Raw genomic sequence first — 20,066 nt, 5'->3', positions numbered from 1 at the left:
GAAAATGTGTATTTTGTGGCTTGACGCTTTAAAAAAAAATGTGCCCATGTCAAATTTGAGAGTGGGTCTTTCAACCTCTGACACTGACTCCCCCCCCCCCTGCCTGAGCTTATCCCCCACTTAATCAAGGGAATTCTATTTTTGGACATATGTGGAGGGGAAGGAGGGGGGGGGGGGGATGGCAAGGGATGTGACCCCCCTCCCCCGCAGCTGCGCCCCTGTCTTTTCGCCATCTTCCACAAAACGGCCCATACAAACGGAGGAAGGTACTTCTCAAGATGAAATCTCTTCATCGTCATGGTTACAGGCTCATCTGTAACCTTCCACGCCCATCTCTTTTTTCAACTCCCTTGTTAAATTTGATCCTAGCCTGAGATTCAACTGTTATTGTATTCTCCCGTATTTGTATGCTTATTTCAATCCTCAGATTTTTAATTTGATATTTATATAAGCATGGAGCTAAGTAAGGAAATTCTTAAAGAAAGCGAAAATGTTTCCCACGATGTGTAGATGTAGCAGTGTATCTCATGTTGGTTGCTATTAGAGATTACCATCCGGGAGCTTTACAACTCGGCCCATATTTTTCAGCTGGTACTCTTCCATAGTTTAATGCACATTAACATGATTAGCGAACCAGTGAACTCAAAAGTACGGGAAAACATTCCGCAGCGATTTCACCGTATCTACGTGCGGGAAGCCAGCGAGCTCGAATCCATGACACTACTTCCGCAGTAATTTCTTACATTTCTTGGACGAAAATAAGGAAATAATGTGCGACTTCATATCATGAGAGTGTTCTTGGCCTCGTAACAGAATGTGATAGGAGTAAAAAGGACGTTTGGAGTGGTAAACGGGTGTCAAACTGGCGTGGGAAAAATGACACCGACCCCTGAAATCGACTCCGAGAGAGAATTCATTCCCACACAGGCAGCCGAGCTGACGCGGCGGAGCACTTTGATGTCGACAGCCAACATGGTGCCTCATTTAAATGCCACATTTTGGGTCAGTTAAGGGCACCTTAGCAGAGCCATGGATTACTTTGAGTACCCGGAATACGCAGACATTATGGAACTCTTTATAGAGACTCTGACCGGCACGGTTTTTGAGCTGCGGGTGTCGCCTTTTGAGACGGTGATTTCGGTGAAAGCCAAGATTCAGAGATTGGAAGGTATGAAATTGGAGATGGATGAATGAATGTTTCTGTTGCTGTTGTGAAGGTCCTTCAGTGTAATGCTAATTAGCTACTTATTATAGTTGTTAATATTACCTGTATCCCTGTATGTTTTGTTTTGATTAAAAACCTGATGTTTATGTACCATGCGTAAATTAAGTTAGGTGATTCTCTGACTGGTGTAGTAAATTGACACAATTGATTGGGGGTCAGACAAGTCGACCGTTGAGACAACTCGACTCGGGACAAGTCGCCCGTTGAGACAACTCGACCGTTGAGACAACTCGACCGTATGTGCGATAAATGAAAAGACAAGTCGACCGTTGATACAAGTCGCCTCGCATGTTTTTGGGCCTAGTTTTGGGGATAGCACCGGGGATTTTGACGGCGGCTGATCGCCGTTTGGGAGTTATGACACGTAACAGAGCAGAGCCGATATAGCGCAGCGTGATTGTCCGTGCACATCGTTCGTTTTTGCCGGGCCTGTGCGCGCATCTCCGGTCAACCGCGTGGCCGTACCGTGCACGTGCCGTGCACGTTAGCTGTCTCAACGGTCGAGTTGTCTCAACGGTCGACTTGTCTCAACGGTCGAGTTGTCTCAACGGTCGACTTGTCCCGAGTCGAGTTGTCTCAACGGTCGACTTGTCTGACATTCCAATTGATTTACCTATGATTATTTTAAGTAGGCCCTATTTTATTAATTTTTACCATGTCCATGTTCATGTTGGGCGATCGGTCGATTGCGTTGTGCGATGGGTCAATTCTGTAGGATATCTCGGACTTTACTTGCCTTTTAAAAGTAAAAAAAATAAATAATCCTCCAGAGTTGTGAATTAGAAAGAAAAGGTGTTCAACTGGAGGCAGCGGGATCGACCGAAAGCGTCATGAATACTCGACCGATGGCGCAATGCGATCGACCCATGGCGCACATCGAATGAACGCACCCAACATTCACACTATTATAATTATTCCTGTCATTTTAAATGTATTTTAAATACGGTAATCTTATAATTTTGTAGACTGCAGACGATTAACATAATTTGCGTGGCAATTGTGTAGAACTGTACGGGCCCCTCAAAAAGAGTCAAAGGTGTTTTTTAGCAATCAAAAATGACCTTTTTAACCTTAAGCAGACTTCTCTTAATAAGACTAGTGCAGGGCCAGTCGAAAATGTGCGTGTTGGGAAGGGGCAGTTGAGAACTGCAGCTCAATGGTGTGAACGCACACTCGCAAGTTAAACGCACAAAATGTCGTCACCCCCCGGCACTGATATTTACCCCTACTGGACAATATGGTATCGCCCAGACAGGGCTCTGGAGTGCTCTGAAACGTGCAAAACTAAATCAGGCCAACTTTACTCACAGTTTAGCCAGCAAATTTCTCCAAAAATTCCACGTGGGCAAAGAAAATGTCCTCAGAATTTCACCAACCAAGTTTGCAGACCAAATTCAATTTTTAAAGGAGACATTTCTTCAATATTTTACACATGAGAGGGAAGTCAACTGATTTCAAAATGGGGCTAAATACTAGACTGGTACATGTCCAACCATGGTCCAACTATTTGAAAAGACTGACCTCTTCATTCAGTGTCAATAGACAATAGTCTGGTGGCTTGACTATGGAGAAATGTGTAGTAAATTGAGACTAGTTCCCGCTTCATGACACATGTTTCTTAAATTCTTTTGGCATGGTTGATTGATGCAGTACTGAAGCTGTGTTGGACTGGTTGTTTTAGGCGCCAATCTATTTTCTTGTTTTGCATGTTTTCAATACCTTAAGTTTTGGGACTCTCATACACAGTATTGAGAGTCCCAAATTTTCGGACTAGGTATCGCCCTACAACTGTAGGGCGTAGTTGTAGGGGGATACCATATTGTATTTGCTCAGTCGACCGCCTACATACAGTGCAGTGACGGTTGACTACAAAATCCATGTGCCCGTGCATGCCACTCACGTATTTTATGTACGTACATGGTGTGCAGTGCTATCGCCCTACAATGTGCCCGTCCTTTTTGCATTGTTGCCGTCATATTAAGCACGCGCGCTTTAGCTCAAACATGACGTAAACAATTGAAAAGAACATCAGTGCGCGGAGTTCTAGGCTATATTCTGGCGCACTAGGCTTCAGAAAATACTGCTTTTTGCAGCTTTTTCGATAACCCCTCGTCCAAACCACTTCAAACTTGGCACTGCACATTCTGTTGTCCCGAGCAACACACCCGCCGATTTTCAACTTCATACGGTGCCCGGTTCTAGGTATAATCGATGGACAGACAGACGGACAGACAGACAGACAGAGATTCCTGGAATTATAGTAAGGACTAGTGCAGGGCCAGTCGAAAATGTGCCTGTTCGGAAAGGGCAGTTGAGAACTGCAGCTCTGCAAGCAACGCACATTATTCAATGGTGCTACCACAGGTTGAACGCACACTCGCAGGTTAAACGCACACATGTCGTCATCCATTTACCCCTACTGGACAATGGTATCGCCCTACAGTAAGGGTTACTTAGTCGACCGCCTACACCGTGATGGTTGCTCAGTCGACTGCAAAATGCAGTTAAACGTCACCCCCCCCCCCCCGGCACATACAGTGCAGTGATGGTTGCTCAGTTGAGTACAAAATGCATGTGCCCGTGCATGCCACTCACGTATATGTACGTACGAAGACATAGTGTGCAGTGCTTATCGCCCTACAATGTGCCCGTCATTTTTGCAGGGCCCGTCAAAAAAATGCACCTGTTCGTTAGGGGCAATTTCAAAATGCTCATATCATGCAAACAACGCACACGATTCAATTGTGTTGTTTTCACATGTTAAACTCACACTCATAGGTTGAGCGCACTTTGTACATGTCGCCAGGCCATCCCCGGCACTGATATTCACCAATACGCCCGTGCAGCTACTCACCTACGTGAGTAAGGTTGCTCAATCCACCGCCTACAATAGTGGTTCAATCGACTGCAAAATGCATGTGCCCGTGCAGTCATCACGTACGGAAACATATGGTACGCAGTGCTATTCACCCATACTGGACAATGGTATCGCCCTACAATGCACGTGCGCGTGCTCGTCCTTTTTGCATTGTTTGCGTCATATTGAGCACGCGCGCTTTAGCTTGAACATGACGTAAACAATTGAAAAGAACAGCAGTGCGTGGAGTTCTAGGCTATACTCTGCCACGTTGAGTCTCAAAAAATGCTGCTTTTTTGCAGCTTTTTCGACAACCGCTCTTCCAAACCCCTTCAAATTTGGCACTGCACATTCTGGTGTCCCGAGCAATACACCCGCCGATTTTCAACTTCATACGGTGCCCAGTTCTGGAGATAATCGGCGGACAGACAGACAGACAGACAGACGGACAGACAGACAGAGATTCCTTGAATTGTAGTATAGATGTTTCACGGTAATATGCGCCATCTTGCCGATGGGGAAATTTAACACGCGTTGCTGTGTATGCATCGTCAATGGAAAACTTTGGCGCTTCCAAGTCATCATGCGGTCATTCCAAAATGTGCCCGCGCCTAACAACGCTTTTTCTTTTTGCACTGTGAACAAGATGGCACATAGACTTACCATGAAAAAGTCTAATGACACCTTAAAAAAAAAAGAGTTTGAATAGTTTCTTGGGGTAGAAATTACAATTTTCGTGCGTGGTTTACAGACACGGTTATCAGTATGACCGATCCAAGCCAAAATGCCAAAAAAATGAGTTCTAGCGCCCCAGTTACTGGGTACAGGAGCCACAACGTGTGTAACGTCCTTAGAAAAGAAATAAAAGAAAGCAGTACAATTTTGGCCTGATAACATATTAAAAGGAGACATTCTCTATTCAAGTCCGAGAGCCACAATTCGTTGTAGACACGTTAGTCGTTGATTCGCGTTTGAATGGTGAAGCAGTGACATCGTGCAGAATGTGCCCAGTGTTATTGTGAGCCCGAAGAACAAGAACGTAAAGTGATCGCGGACGCGTCTTTCTATTGTGCATTTCTACATCACTATCCATTTCAAATAATTGTTCTTCCCGTCATTTTAATATCCAGGAATCCCCATAAGCCAGCAACACCTTATATGGCAGTCGGTGGAACTGGAAGACGACTACTGCTTGCATGACTATGGGTATGTTGAACTAACACAAGCTCAAATCCCTGGTTTACCCCAAGGCCAAAAAAACAACAATATTTCTGCTTCCAGTTTCCCTACCTACCCTATTCTGACCACCCTTACCTTAATTTTGTTATTGGAAAAATGAGAAAAAAACACCCAAAACCATCAATTTCTACCTTTTACCCTTGACTACACGCAGACGCCTCCATATGATCGTACACAAAAAAATGGCCTCCCCCCAAAAAAATCCCTACCTACCTACCCTATTTTCAAATGCCATGTAATCGGAAGCAGAAATATATTTTTTTTGGCCTACCTCCTAGGCCTTTTTGCTAGGATGCATCTTCAATCCTTCAAAACCCTCCAACTGCATCCGTGTTAATATTGGATACTGCCTCAGTCCTCCAAAATCATCCGTTATTTCTAGATTTGTTTAGTAGAGGGATGACCTCCATCCTTCAAAATCCTCCAACAACCACTGTAATTGACCTATTGCGCTAGAATGGCGTCAGCGCAGCTTGTGAAATATTGTCCAATTGCATGTATACAAAATGGATGCGGAACGCGCAAAATCTGAGACACACAATTCTTAACGTAGAAAATTCCAAAGGGTTGTCTAAGGGGCGTGGCTAACTCGCAAATGGCCATATGTCAATACAATGAGGCAGTACGGAATATATCCAGAAGCAGTGTGGACGATATCCAGTATAAACTGGGCCTCAATTATGCATGGCTGAACATAAACAATGCTGGGTACAGCCTATGAACTCGATACATTGCATCCTCCAAAATCAACCGACAGTTTTTTTGCCATTCAGCTTCAGTACTCCAAAATCCTCCAAAACAGCCTGGAGGATTTTGAAGTATTGAGGAGGGTTAGGGTTGATCCAAAAAACACCACCAAATTTGTTGAAGAGCGTTATGAACGTAAATAAGTAAAAGGTATTTGAATGGAAACGCACATTAGAAAAAAACCTGTAAGGATAAGTTTGGTGAATTGTAGTTGAAGAAGCATTCTTTTCTAACAACAATCAAACAATGGCAACACTTTAGTTCTTGGTTTGATTGAATGATTAGGCCCCCCAAAAATAATAGTTTTACCCTACCTACCCTATTTTGACAGCCCCTACCTTAATTGTTTTTGGGAAAATGAGGGAAAAAAACCCAGAAAATCATCAATTACTACCTTTTACCCTTGACTACATGCAGACACCTCCATATGATCGTACACAAAAAAATTGGCCCCCCCCAAAAAAAAAATCGCTACCTACCTACCCTATTTTCAAATGCCATGTAATCAGAAGCAGAACTATTGGTTTTTTTTGGCCTTACGATTGAACTTATGAAGTTTGTAAATTATTCCTAAGCAAACATTCTATTTCTAAGCCCACTGTGTTTACATTGTACATACAGGTACACGCAAATCCACACCCAAGTTTTTGATACAATTGTAATCACTTTTGTATCATTTAAAAGCCAGTCAAACCATGGTTGATCATTTACATGTTTATCGTGGCTCGCATTGTACACTTAAGCGTTCAACCTCATACATAAGGGTAAAATACACAGATTTTTTTTTGTTGGTCATTATCAGTTATTTACAAAAAAAAAAATGCATAAAAGTGCACTGTGTCAGTAGGTTGGAGATTCAGTGTATCCAAAGTGTGACCAGTAGTGCATTTGTTTGAGTTTGTGGGTGGTCTTGACATATTATGCTTCCTGCTTTTTTTTTTGTATTTTTTTTCCTGGTATTTTGTTTCCTGCATTTTGTTTTGTTTTGTTTTGAAGTTAAAGCCTGCCGAAACATGATGTTAGATCGTTTAAATGGGGAAAAGTATTGCCAAAATTTGTCACATTTGTTTGGAATAACTCATTTGATTTTTTCCTTCTTTTGTGTGTAAGTCTAAGTCTGAGAAAAAAATTGTGTTTTAGGATAACGGCCTAAAAATTATTCAGGTACATGTAAGTAGGTCGGAAAATAATTTTATTTTGTAACTTATAAAAAAAAAAGTGCAAACATTCAAATATTCGATCATCAAGTAAATATAATATTCGAATAGCTTTTTGCGGGTTTGAATATTGGAATTTTTAAAATAAAATACGCACATACATGTATACATGCATGTGATGTTGTTTTATTGTAATGATTTATTGGCACACTTTATTGTTACATGCTACTTTTTTGTCGACGGTAAACAAAAATAAGAAGAAGAACAAGAATTTATAAAGCTTCTTTGCCAAAGGATACAAAGCGTTATTGTTGGTAACTTTTTTGTCGGCGACAGTAGATCGTATACAAAATCCATACTTCACTTTAAATTATTCACGCGAACACATGCGGGATATTGGCAATTTTCCACTTAATTATGCAAAAGATGACAAATGTCAAGGTAAACGTTGAGCATTTAACATTGATGTATTCTGTGTATGTAACCAAATTCCAGTATTGACACTTGCACACAATACATGTAGGTGGTAAAAGAAATTATCGGTAAATTCGTGTCAACTGCACACACATTGCACAATGCAAAAATGTCAAAGGCCGCTTTTTTTAATTGAGGCGCAGCGCATCCCCAACGCGAGGGAGCCCTTTGTCTGCGAAGAAGAGAGAGTCATTTATCAAGTCCGCGCCCGGACACCCTTCAAAACCCGGATCATTTGTCATTCTTCACACATTCTTCACACATTGTGCGGCAATGCGGGACGGTCACATTAGCCTATTTGTCACGTTAACCCATCAGCGGAGTTTATCAGAAAAAAGAAAGAAAAAAAAAAAATCTCAGTATTTTCTGCAGATTAGATAAAACTCTCTGAGAGAACCCAGGTGTGTGACATATCTGTGCTAGTGTTAAAATTGCTTAAAATAGATGTGGTGTGATGTTTAAATTGGGTAAACCGAGTTGGTATACATATAATGAATGTTTATGAGTGTAGTGGTAAGAATTATTTCATGAGGTGACAGACAGAAAGTTTCATTTCACGAGGCAAAACTGAGCACGTTGTAGTTGAGCACAGCTCTGTGCTGTCAAAGACGACAAAGATTTAGAAACAGACATTTTGAATTGAACTGAGAAGAAAAGTATGCTTTCCTTAAATTACAAGTTGTGAACTTTGCTTTTCTGATTCAATTTGCCTTGAAAGATGAGGAATCTACACAAGGGGTAAACTGCTCAATCCAACAGGCTCCATCGGGTATGTGACATAGTTGGATCCTGTTGGATTCAGCAGGGCTAGGGTGTCACATATGAGCTGGCAATAGTATAAATATCACTCACACTCACTCACTCGGTCGCCCACAGGCGGGCTAAAATTCAAATGTCTGAATTTGTGCAATCTTTAAAATGATTCTTCTCCGTTCTTAGAATTCCTCCTAGCAGTTCACTCAAGTTGGTTCTAGCCATGAGAGGTGGGCCCATCAACACCAGGAGAAGTAAGTGTCAAGTGATCATTGAAAAGCCATCATTTTTGGACTAGCATATCTGAGTTTTTGTGTTCTAACTTCATTTTAAAGTTGTCAACCCAAGTTACGCTCAGCTAGTGTTTCTCACAAACTACATGTAAGTTGATACTGCCTCAATCCTCTAAAATCATTCACATGCAGTATGAACCGGCCATGAAAGGATTAGAGATTTCAGTATTAACCAAGGTGACAAGTACGGCCACTGATTTTCCATTCCACCAAAAAAAAAAAAAAACACCAAAAACTGACAGAGTGCACCTCTTTAATTTTATTAGGCTTTCAGAAAATACCCATTATAATGTGTGTACAAAAAGACATTCAAAACATTGTTCAATAAATGATTCCTGTAAACATTTAAATTTCAGTCATCATTTGCAGCTTTGGGCAGTTTTTTTAAAATTCTGTTTAAAAATCCTCTTGTAATCCTGCTTTTTCCCCTATTTCAGTTCCAATGGAGGATCCGGCCATACGCGAGATGGCCGAATACATGGAAGCCAACAGGGACGAGATCTGGGAGAAGCTGCCCGGTAACCGTCAGGTCACGCTACTGGTGTTCAGGGAGGGGGACCAGCTGAATTTCTTCCGGGTGGTTGACCGGGGCGACGGCACCCTGACGCCGCTGTCAGAATCATTGAGGTGAGAACTCTTAAAGAGTTAAAAAAAAAGAGAAGTATTTTCAAGATTTGTCCACTTAACCCTGACTCCCTAGGCCTTTTTGCTAGGATGTGGCCTCAATCCTGCAAACTCCTCCATTATTTCTTGATTATGGTCCGTGGAGGGGTGATCACTGCCTGAATTCTGTAAAATCCTGCAGCAGTGACTGTCAGTATGTTGAGGCATGGCCAGTGACATCCTGGAGCAGTACGGAGGATTTCAAGCATAATCCAGGCCTATATTTATGCATGGCTGAGCAAAAACAACACAAGGTCCGGCCCAAGACCTTCACAAAGTGCATCCTATGAAATCAGTAATGCACTTTGGCCATGTAACCTCAATCCTCCATATTCCTCCACTTCGGCAAAGAGGATTTTGAAGGATTCTTGGTGGTTAGGGTTAAAGGTCTATAGGAACATTTGTTTTTTGTGCATCTATGCATTTGAAGCAACAAAACTGTTTAAAGCTGTAGTCCATCATTTGCAGCTATCCAAAAAGTAACTGGCGTAATTATTGTTGAAAAACGTACTTAGCTGAAAGATAGTAAGGGGACTAAACTCCCTGTGAAATTATTTTTTCTGGCATGCTGTCATTTTGAAGAAATAAACTAAAGAAGGCCTTTCCAACGGTGCTTCTTAAGACGCACCGTTGGAAATTTCTGTTAGTAGTTTGTTTTTTTGTAAGAACGTGTCTCGGACGCTGAATTCAGGCCTAATTCAAAACATGATTCAGCAGCTTTTGATTTGAAATCGAGATCCTAGAATGCTGTTTTTCTCGAAATATACAACTGAAGCTGAGCTGAAACTTCCTCAGGTTAGTTGTTCAGCACCCTTCTTCAGATTTTGAGTAGGTGTGTTGCTTCAAACGAACAAAATGCACAAATTACAAATGATGGACTATACCTTTGAAAGCTTAAGAACGGTGTATATAACAACTACCTTGTTGAAGTTTCAGCTGTGTGGATACTATACATGTTGAGAAAACAAAATTTTTGGGTCTTGTAACTGGATTCCTTTGCTACATGTAATGCACGTAAAAATGTGTGTCTGTGGGCACACTTTTTTAAAAATCACCTTGAATCACCTTCAGTATTTGTTTTCTTTCAAAATTTAAATCATTGGCAATTCCCCGTAAACGCACCTACTAATTTAATGCGAAAACCCTTGCTCAAAGTGAAGATAGGGAGAGTACCAAATACCCTGTGAAATTATTCCGCCTGATATGGTATCGTTCAAAAGAAAAGAAAAATAAATGATAAAGGTGATTTTAAAAAAGTGTGCCCGTGGACACATGAAATTTGGCCGGCACCAAAGAAAGCCTCAACTGTTGATCTTGATTCGGTAAGAATTGTACATTAGTTTGCATTTTATGGTTGGTTTTACTTGCGGTTGAAATTACTAAATTTTCTGTCACCGTGTAAAAAAGAAATGGGTGAAATTAGCAGGGTGTTTAAAAATGAAGCTTGATTTTATAAATTTGACTCCTTGAGATATTCATGGCGATTTTCTGGTTCGCCAATGTTTGTACCACAATTTTCTTCTTCGCCAGCCAGAAACTAGAAGTTAATTGAATAAAAATCATCTTGTTTGTCCTGCATAAATGCATGTTTGCCAATGGGATTTTATTTGGTGGAAAACACCATGTTATCTCAAATTTAAGATTGCAAGGTTTGCAACCACTTAACCATTGACCCTTTTTACGGCCACCTCCGAAAGAGTTACATGTAGGTAATACACTGGTCACTCTGAGGAGTCCATTTGCCTTTTGTTCTCCACACCTTGGGGTCCTGGGGGGTGTTTGACAGAATATTGATTTTCCTTTTGTGTGCGGGATAAGATTAGGCTCTGTTGGCCATTGTTTGTCGTAACCTAGCGATATGGCGGGATTTGTTGTGGCTTTGAAGTGGGTTGTTTCTATGTGCGGGGCAAGCGGCCCATGTGTTTCTCATTTGAAGCATTTGTGAGCAAGAAACTTATAAAAAGTATGATAGCACATGTATTTTTTTTTTTATTGTGGCCCATTCATGTATTCCTCAACTGTTTTCCTCAGTTGAAGTGCAAAGAAAAACTTTCATATAATTTGGTCATAATTGGCTAATGCTTAGGCCAATAGATTTGCCTTTTTTAAAATATACATTAAATAAAACAAAATATTTTTAACTAGTAGTAATTAAAAGATACTGAATTAATTTATTTTTAAGTTTTATATAATGATGAAGGCTTTTAAAAAGGGATCTTAATCATTAGAAAAGCAGTTGTATATAAACATGAAATATTTACTGAAAGGAAATTTAAATAAACAATAGGGGAAACAATTTAAAAGTTGTTCTTTAAAAAAACCTAACAGTGTTCGTCAATAAAGTTGAAAAAAAAAAATATTCTGGGATATCATATCATAACGTTTGAAGCAACAACAGTATAATATTAGTTTTTGTTTTGAGGTTTTGTACCTCAAGTATGCACTCGTAAGGGCGGGGCTTTGCTGCGTCATGTTCCGTTTTTGAATGTGATGGCTACAAGACCTAAGATTTGTCAGAATAGTCGGGATCTTTTGGTCTGGGAACCAGACTAACAGGTCTTAATTACCATGCGCAGAAAGCATTCCCGATGCCTCACAGGTCTCAATTACCATTGGCCTTTATTTTTACCATTAATTGATGTATTGCATTGTGTTGTTTTCAGTGGCGCGTCGATGTACAATAACATGTATGATGAGGAGGAGGAAGAACGAGTGCCGTCCCAGGAGCAATCGGTAGAAAACGACGTCACTATGAGTAAAATGAAACTCCTCCGTGCCAAGATGGAGACACTATCAATCGGCAAAAAGGTCAGTAAATGCTTCTTTAACCCAAACCGCCCTGAATCCTCCAAAAGCCTTTTTGCAAATTGGAGGAATTTGCAGGATTGAGGTTACATGGCAAAAGTGCGTTGCTGATTTCGGAGTACGCACTGTGTCAAGGTCTTGGGCCGGACCTTGTGTTGTTTATGCTCAGCCGTGCATAAATTTAGTCCTTGATTATACTTGACATCCTCCGCACTGCTCCAGGATGTCACTGCCTCTGCCTCAGCCTATTGACAGACATAGCCGGAGGATTTTGCAGGATTCAGGCAGTGGTCATCCCTCCATGGACCATATTCAAGAAATAACGGAGGAATTTGCAGGATTGAGGCTATATGCTATTTTTCCATGAGGCCAATTGGAGGATTTTGCAGGATTGAGGCTACATCCTAGCAAAAAGGCCTAGGGAGTTAGGGTTAAAGGTATAGTCCATCATTTGTAATTTGTGCATTTTGTTCGTTTGAAGCAACAAAAGTGCTCAAAATCTAAAGAAGGGTACTGAACAACTAACCTGATGAAGTTTCAGCTCAGCTTCAGCTGTATATTCCGAGAAAAACAGCATTCTAGGATCTTGATTTCAAATCAAAAGTTGCTGAATCATGTTTTGAATTGGGCCTGAATTCAGCGTCCTATACATGTTCTCACTGAGCCGATTGCAGCTACGCGATGTCGCGCACTGATCCGACGAATTATAGCAACCGCGTGCGCATGTGCATCGTGCCAATGCTTGCGTGCGCTTCGCCGAATAAAAAAACGAACTATTAATTTAAATTTCCTACGGTGCTTCTTAAGAAGCACCGTTGGAATGGCCTTCTGTTGTTGATTACTTCAAAATGACAGCTTGCCAGAAAGAATAATTTCACAGGGAGTCTAGTCCCCTTATTATCTTTCAACCAAGTATGTTTTTCAACAATAATGACGCCAGTTACTTTTTGGATAGCTGCAAATGATGGACTCTGGCTTTAATAACCCATAATTTGTACCTGTTCTACATTGAGTTTATTCACTCAAGATTACCTTCAACTCCCTAGGCATGCTTGCTAGGATGCAACCTCAATCCTGCCAAATCCTTCATCTGCCTACATGTGAAAATAGCAGGAAACCTCAATCCTGCACAAATTCTCCGTTATTTCTTGAGTGTGGTCCTTGGAGGGGTGACCACTGCCTCAATCCGGCAAAAGCCTCCGGCAATCACTGTCAGTATGTCGAAGCAGAGCCAGTGACATCCTGGAGCAGTGCAGGGGATTTCAAGTATAATCTAGGCCTAAATTGATGCACGGTTGAGCTTAAACAACACAAGGTCCGGCCCAAGACCTTGACACAGTGCGTCCTCTGAAATCAGCATCACATTTTTGCCATGTAGCCTCAATCCTGCAAATTCCTCCAATTTGCAAAGAGCATTTTGGAGGATTTGGGAAGGTTAGGGTTAAAAATCAATAAAAACCATTCAGTGCTCGGGCAGTTTTGGATTCAGTCATTGAAAATCCTTGAATTAATGCACTGACATGGAAAGTCATGATATTTTGCTCTTTAAAACAAGGAGTCGTGGAAGGTTGATATTCCAAGGAAAAAGTCATGGAATCCTACACAACCCATGCGTGATGATGGCTATGGCCGTCTTCCAGTTTGCATTCCAGTTTGCTATACTTCCTATTTATGCGTGTATGCTCTATACTTGTTGAATGTTCAGTGCACCATTGTGATGCCTTTGCGGTGCTCAGTGGTCTTGTGTCAAACAGGAAGGCTGAAAGGGAGTGGCGTCCCTTGCCTCAGGGTGATGACTGGCCAGTGTATTGTAAATTGGTTCCATAGATGCCAAAACAGCGTACGAATTGGTCATGGAAAGCCCTAATTGTGTCCTGGAAAAGTCATCAAAAATAAAATTTAAGATATCTGTGGATACCTCGATTTGAAGTTGTAGCACTGACTATTTCATCAGTTACAGCAAATTTGTCTTTTTCAGAAGCATAAAACGCCCCATCCACCTACCACCACCCGGCCAAAGAGCACGGCCGTCAGAAGGCGTCTACCAGTGTCAAAGAAGAAATCGCCCCCTCTACTCAACAAGAACAATCCCCTCCCGCCCGTGGGTGCACTCAGTGCAGCAGCGCATCATTCCATGGACGCCAGCGCTAAATTAGAATCCCCGAAAGGCAGCCTGGACTGTGAGTTGGCAGGAGGGTCCGCCAGTCGGGCGGAGCGACGGCTCCTCACCGCCGATAAACGCCACAGCCCGGCCCCGCCTGCTACTTGCCGCACCCTCGAGTCGCTAACAAGCGCCCGCCTCCACCGATCCTACACCAATCTAGGGAACATGTTACCCCCCTCAACGGCCACGGTCGTGCCCGATATGCGTCCCAACACTTCTTCCAAGGTCCACCAACAGGTGCTAACGTCGGCGGACGCCCGCGGGAGGGAGCGAAGCGGCGTCAAGGCCGAGGCCCGCCTGGTCACGGAGCTCGTCAACCAGGCCAACAGGGACGGCAAAATCAATGACATTGTCTGCGGTGCTCCTAGGGACTTACACACGGCTAAGGGGAGCGGTAGGGCAAGGGGTGCGTCGGGGGCGTTGGCTCTCAGCCAGGCTTTGAACACAACGTCGTCGGCGCTGAAGAGTGCCAGTAACGGGGACCGGATTCGCACCCCTGATGGACGAACTGCTCTCATTGTAAGTTTTAACTTTTCCAAATATAAATTCAAAAGTGGGCCTTGTCCTTCACTGACATATTTTCATAAACACTGTATACTCAAGTGTGGTCCCCAGTGGTTGTGAGCAAAAATGTCACCAGCTTACTCTGGTGGGACTCGAACCCATGACCTCCTGCTTACTAGTGCAGACATCTAACCACTCGACCACCGAGCTTGCTGGGGTCGGCTGGCTGGTTCCAATCTGATATAGTAGGGGTTACTGGAATCAAATTTTCTGATATACATGTACCTTGTGCTATATCACTATACACTGACAACTTGACGAATATGTTGGGCATGGTCGATGGATTTGCTCGATTGTGCAAAAATGCACCCTGTACAAAATCTCAGACTTGACCTCCCTTTTTTAAATCGCAAGTGCGATCGACCGATGGTGGCATAACCGGCCGATGGTGACATGGTTGACCGATAGTGCGGCGCGATTTGACCAATCGCAGAAAGGCATTTCTGCGTGATAGCTTAAATTGCGCAGTTCCACCGATCACGCCCAACAAATACACTTAAAGTGGGATTTGCTTTTTATGTGTCTATCGTTCATGTCTTGTTTGTCCTGCTTTCTTACTTTCCTGCAGTCTGCACATAATATACGAGGTAGAATATCGGGAACACGCGACGGAAGGCTTTGTAAGTAAAAACAGTTTTTGTCAATCCGTTTGCATTTATTTTAATAGTTTGAATAGTTTTTTAAATAATAATGCCTGTATGGTCTAATAGTCATGTTTAATAAGAGATGTCTGTTTTCAATTTTTTTACAACTTTGTTTTAAATTTAGTTGAATTTATTTATATAAAAACATTTCATAGTCGTCCATTGTTTATTCTACATGGACGTGTATAACTGACTCCATTCAATGGGAATTTTGATGCATTTTGAACAAAAAACCATGAAGTGAAATATAAGGATCAATTTTTGCCATTTTCTGACCAACAGTAAGTTCGTAAGTCAATTTGACACTCAAGATTTGACAGTTCAAATCTTGTTCAGTTTGCCAGAGCAGTGTTGTGTCTAATGTCAATTAACACCTCTACATAAAAAAGGCAAAATACAGAACTTGCCCAAATGGTATTTAAATTACATGTAGATGATCCAACCTGTATTTGTGTCATTGTCTCTCGTCCCTGTTTATACATAGATATCTGTGATTTTGTCATTCTGATGCACTCCTTAATGCAGTCATCCTCCAAGAGTGATTATGAATAGCAAACTACCCACCCAACAAATAAGAAATAATTTGAAGTCATTCTTAATGATACTTGAATGGCAAATTACAAAGTACAACTGTACCAAGGTAACAGGGACAGGAAAAATATCACACTTTGGACGCAAAATTTATAGAATGACGTTTATTTTCTATTTGCCTGCAGTATCACCGAGTCACCGGCTCCCACCAGTCAGTAGTAGTAGTAAGCCAACCCCGCTAGCAACGACCAAGAAAAAGACAAGTAAACGGTGCTCATTTTGCAACAAAAAGACTGGTCTGGCAACCAGTTACCAGTGCAGGTAAACTCACAATTCCAGATCGTGGCTAGTTTGAGTTGTTTGGCTTTAAGGCATATAGGATCATTTGCGTTTCATGTGTTTTGTTCGTTTCCAATAATAACACCCTCTCAAAATCCAAAGAAGAATGTTCAAAACCTAACCTGTTGAAGTTTCAGCTCAGTGGATATTACACTTTTCGGAGAAAACGGTGAAAAACCATGCCCAACATTTTGATCACGAAACACGAGTTTGTCCATAGCTCTCTTTATTTCCAAAAATCAGTCAATTGACTGATCGTTGCAAATCACCTACATTCCTTGATTTCTTCTAAATGACAGCAAGCCAGACGGAATAATTTCAGGGGGTGTTTAATCCAAGTAAGCATTTTGATAATAATTTGGTAGGTTACGTTTGGGATAAATGCAAATGATCTTATATGCTTTTAAAATCTGAGAACACAATTATGATAATATTTTAGAACTTTTTACTAAATGTCTCATAGCGTTTCACAATTATTACCCCTGTTCACCAGACCATGATATCAGTTTTCGGCAACAGCTCGAGATCAACACAATCTGGTTTCTATCCTCACAGGTACACATTTACAGATGGAGAGAGACAATTGTAGTAAAGTGTCTTGCCCAAGAACACAAAAATCATATTCGTGTCAGGGTTCTAACCCACGGACCATTGCACATGCGTTGGCCACCATAATCGTTTGACCTCAACACTCCATTAACTTCAGCGAATGATAGTCTTCAATAATTAGTGCTAATTAATTAGTGCTAAAATTGACTAATTAATGCTAATTAGTGCTAATTCAACTTGCCACTTGATTTTGCAGATGCGGACACAACTTCTGTGCAACCCACCGCTACGCCGAGGCACATCACTGCGGCTACGACTACAAGACGGAAGGACGCAAGATCCTCGAGCAAAGCAACCCGCTAGTCAGTGCCCCAAAGTTGCCCAAAATCTAGGCCTTAATTGTCCACATTTTTAACAAAAAATGCAAACGATAATAGTAATTTTGTTTTTATTGATCGATCACTGAAGTAGAGATAATGTGTAAGACACTTGTATACCTGTGTGTGAACGAAATTTGAACATGGGGTTTCGTGAAAAATTCATGGCACTGAAGTCTGTTTCTATTGCTTTGGGAAAATTTCTCGGTTTTCAAATGGCATTTCATTTGTGTTGAATTTTTATCAATTATTAAACATTTTAAACGAATAACATCGTTAGATATAGACAATACCACTGCTGTATCTGGGGGGGGGGGGGGGGTCGTACAGTAAATGTAATTGAAAAGTGCATTTCCAAGATAAATGCAAAAACTAAAATGTACAAGATATTTTGGTATTTGTAGTTTCTACAGAACACATTATTGTTGAAATAGTCGAGTAACAAAGTGCCAGTAATGTTTTTTTTACATTGCATGCTTCCTGAATTCTGAACCACCCTCAAATGTAGAATAAGGCTTTATTATTACTCTGAACTTTTTACATGGACGATAGTGCGCACTCAACGTGCATCTTGTCTCTACTTCAGTCGATGTGGTCATCCTAAAATTGAAATAGTGTACATTATATTTGTACAGATACAAGCCTATTACGACTACCTTATCTTAGCCAATTTTCAAGTTCGTATTTTATTCCTTTACAATTCCTACAGCGATTTTCTTTTTAATTCTGGTTTTTATTGTAAAGGCAAAAACAATGACATTAATCATTTTTTGAATTTTTTTGGTGAATTCGGTACATTTTTGGCCCAAATGTGTGGCATTCTTCAACTTTGCGGTTCGCGGTATTTCAATCTAATCATGTTGTGTAATTCAAGGCGGAGTGGTTTGCGTTGAAATGTAACCAAAAAAAGGCAATCATAATTTATTGATATATATTGGTTTCAAACAGTCTACATAGCCCACGTGTTTGTACATTCAAAAATATAAGCATTGAGTTTAATATAAAAGAAAATTATGTTTTTCATGACAAATCTTTGGGAAAAATTATATTGTGCATCAGATTAAATTGGTTAAAAATTCTCGTTATTCTCAATTCAATTTTAAATGAAATCGAGCAGAAACAAATGGAGATTCTTCTTTTCTTATCGTTGACACCAGTTGCAAATGGTTCAGAAAAGATGAAAAATCAAAACGGATCTTAAGTTTCCACGTCTTATTTTGTATAGATCGGGGCGGAGTGATGTCATCCGATGAAAACATGTATTCATTGCGCACCAGTTTTCATCAGTTGCTATGCGTTACCATTCAGCACTCCAGACGCGAGAACCATTGAGTTTCAAGAACATAGGTCTGGGAGCTAGACGAGCCAATGTAAAAAAAAAATCTGGGATGCCCGCGCATACCTATAGGCTGCAAAACTAGCAAAACAACAAAAGATGCAAGTTATGTTTTCTAAATTCTGCTTATAGATTTCAAATTAAAAATTCTGTCTCATTTTAAGAATGCACAAACACCAAATAAATCGTGTATTTTATTTTGACATACACTAATCCATGCATTAAATTTTAATTCTCTATACTTCAAGAGATGTTGTTCCATTGAAATCATTATTTCTTCAGTGACAAGTTTTTTTCTTCAAAAAATTGAGTTTCTAGTCAGTTGGTATTACTTTCATTCAGTAATCATGGCATTTGTTACGAGAGCGGCCTTTTTAGGTTTTGAAACTGTTTACATTGTTTTCCATGTAATGTCACAGAATATGCGTTTTAAAAGTACAAAAGAGCTTCACAAAAGGTGTTTAGTTTTTCTGTTTTAGTCCAAAAATTATTTGGATCCAGTGTTTTTTTTTCTCAGTATTAATTCTTGAATTGATTGGAATTTTAAATTGATTAATAAAAGCAAGGCCTTTTATACTAAAAAAAAAATGTGGTCTCTGTGTGGAAAACTTTTTGTTTAGTCCTCGGTTACCCAAAGAAGGTGGGGTGGGGTGGGGGTGGGGTGGGTGGTGCTGGGGGAGGGGCTGACTGAGGGGAGGGGCTGGCTGGGGGGGGGGGGGGCGTTGGGGGTTCACACGCAAATGTCGAGAATAGGTTTTGTTACTTTTTTATTCAACATGCTGACAAAAGATTCTGACCATAAAATCTGACCTTAAGATTGGACAGAAATAGTCAGAATCTTTCGGTCTGGTAGCCAGACTACCAAGACCTGACCTCAGTGAGGGCGCCCTACACAACGCCTGGGGTGGATAACTAATAGACTTGTTCCAGTCCCTCCATCATAGATTCTAACTTTAGAGTAATTCACTAGACAACTTTAGGGCACACATTTTCCCATCACGGAAATCTTAACTGAAGAAAAATGGGAGGAAAAAGTCTGCGCTGACGGAATACAGAATCCATCCCTTTATTTGTCACTTTTATTTGAGAGCGTTAAAAAATGACAGCGCCACCTTCAACATAAATTGTGTCTTTGGCTACGGCTAGGCTACGCACGAAAAAAAATCGTGTGTTGCCTAGCCGGCCGGCCGTAGCCAAAGACGAAATTTATTACCTTTGATTTCGCAATAACTAGCCAGTCTGATCCTAGTCTGAGCCCAAGTCAGTTTTATTATATACAGCTTATTCGATGCGATGAAGTACCAGACCATTATGCTGGTAATCGAATGCTCCGTGCTTTAGCGTATGTG

At 41.0% G+C, this 20,066-nt stretch overlaps 1 protein-coding gene across 1 annotated transcript; it reads left to right on the top strand.

Annotated features, from left to right (window-relative positions):
* The first annotated feature begins 638 nt into the window (after positions 1-638).
* LOC119731197 (AN1-type zinc finger protein 4-like) lies at positions 639-19,305 on the top strand. The gene is made up of 9 exons (XM_038204270.1): positions 639-1,168; positions 5,213-5,288; positions 8,639-8,706; positions 9,183-9,372; positions 12,072-12,216; positions 14,192-14,896; positions 15,510-15,561; positions 16,302-16,437; positions 17,261-19,305. The coding sequence occupies exons 1-9, from the start codon at positions 1,030-1,032 to the stop codon at positions 17,394-17,396; spliced, it is 1,647 nt and encodes a 548-aa protein (XP_038060198.1). The 5' UTR covers positions 639-1,029; the 3' UTR covers positions 17,397-19,305.
* The last annotated feature ends 761 nt before the right edge of the window (positions 19,306-20,066 follow it).

Source organism: Patiria miniata, unplaced genomic scaffold (assembly GCF_015706575.1).
Source record: "Patiria miniata isolate m_02_andy unplaced genomic scaffold, ASM1570657v1 HiC_scaffold_23, whole genome shotgun sequence".
Classification (NCBI taxonomy): Eukaryota; Metazoa; Echinodermata; class Asteroidea; order Valvatida; family Asterinidae; genus Patiria; species Patiria miniata.
The sequence above is the reverse complement of the archived record's forward strand: the minus strand, read 5'-3'. Positions and strand labels throughout refer to the sequence as shown.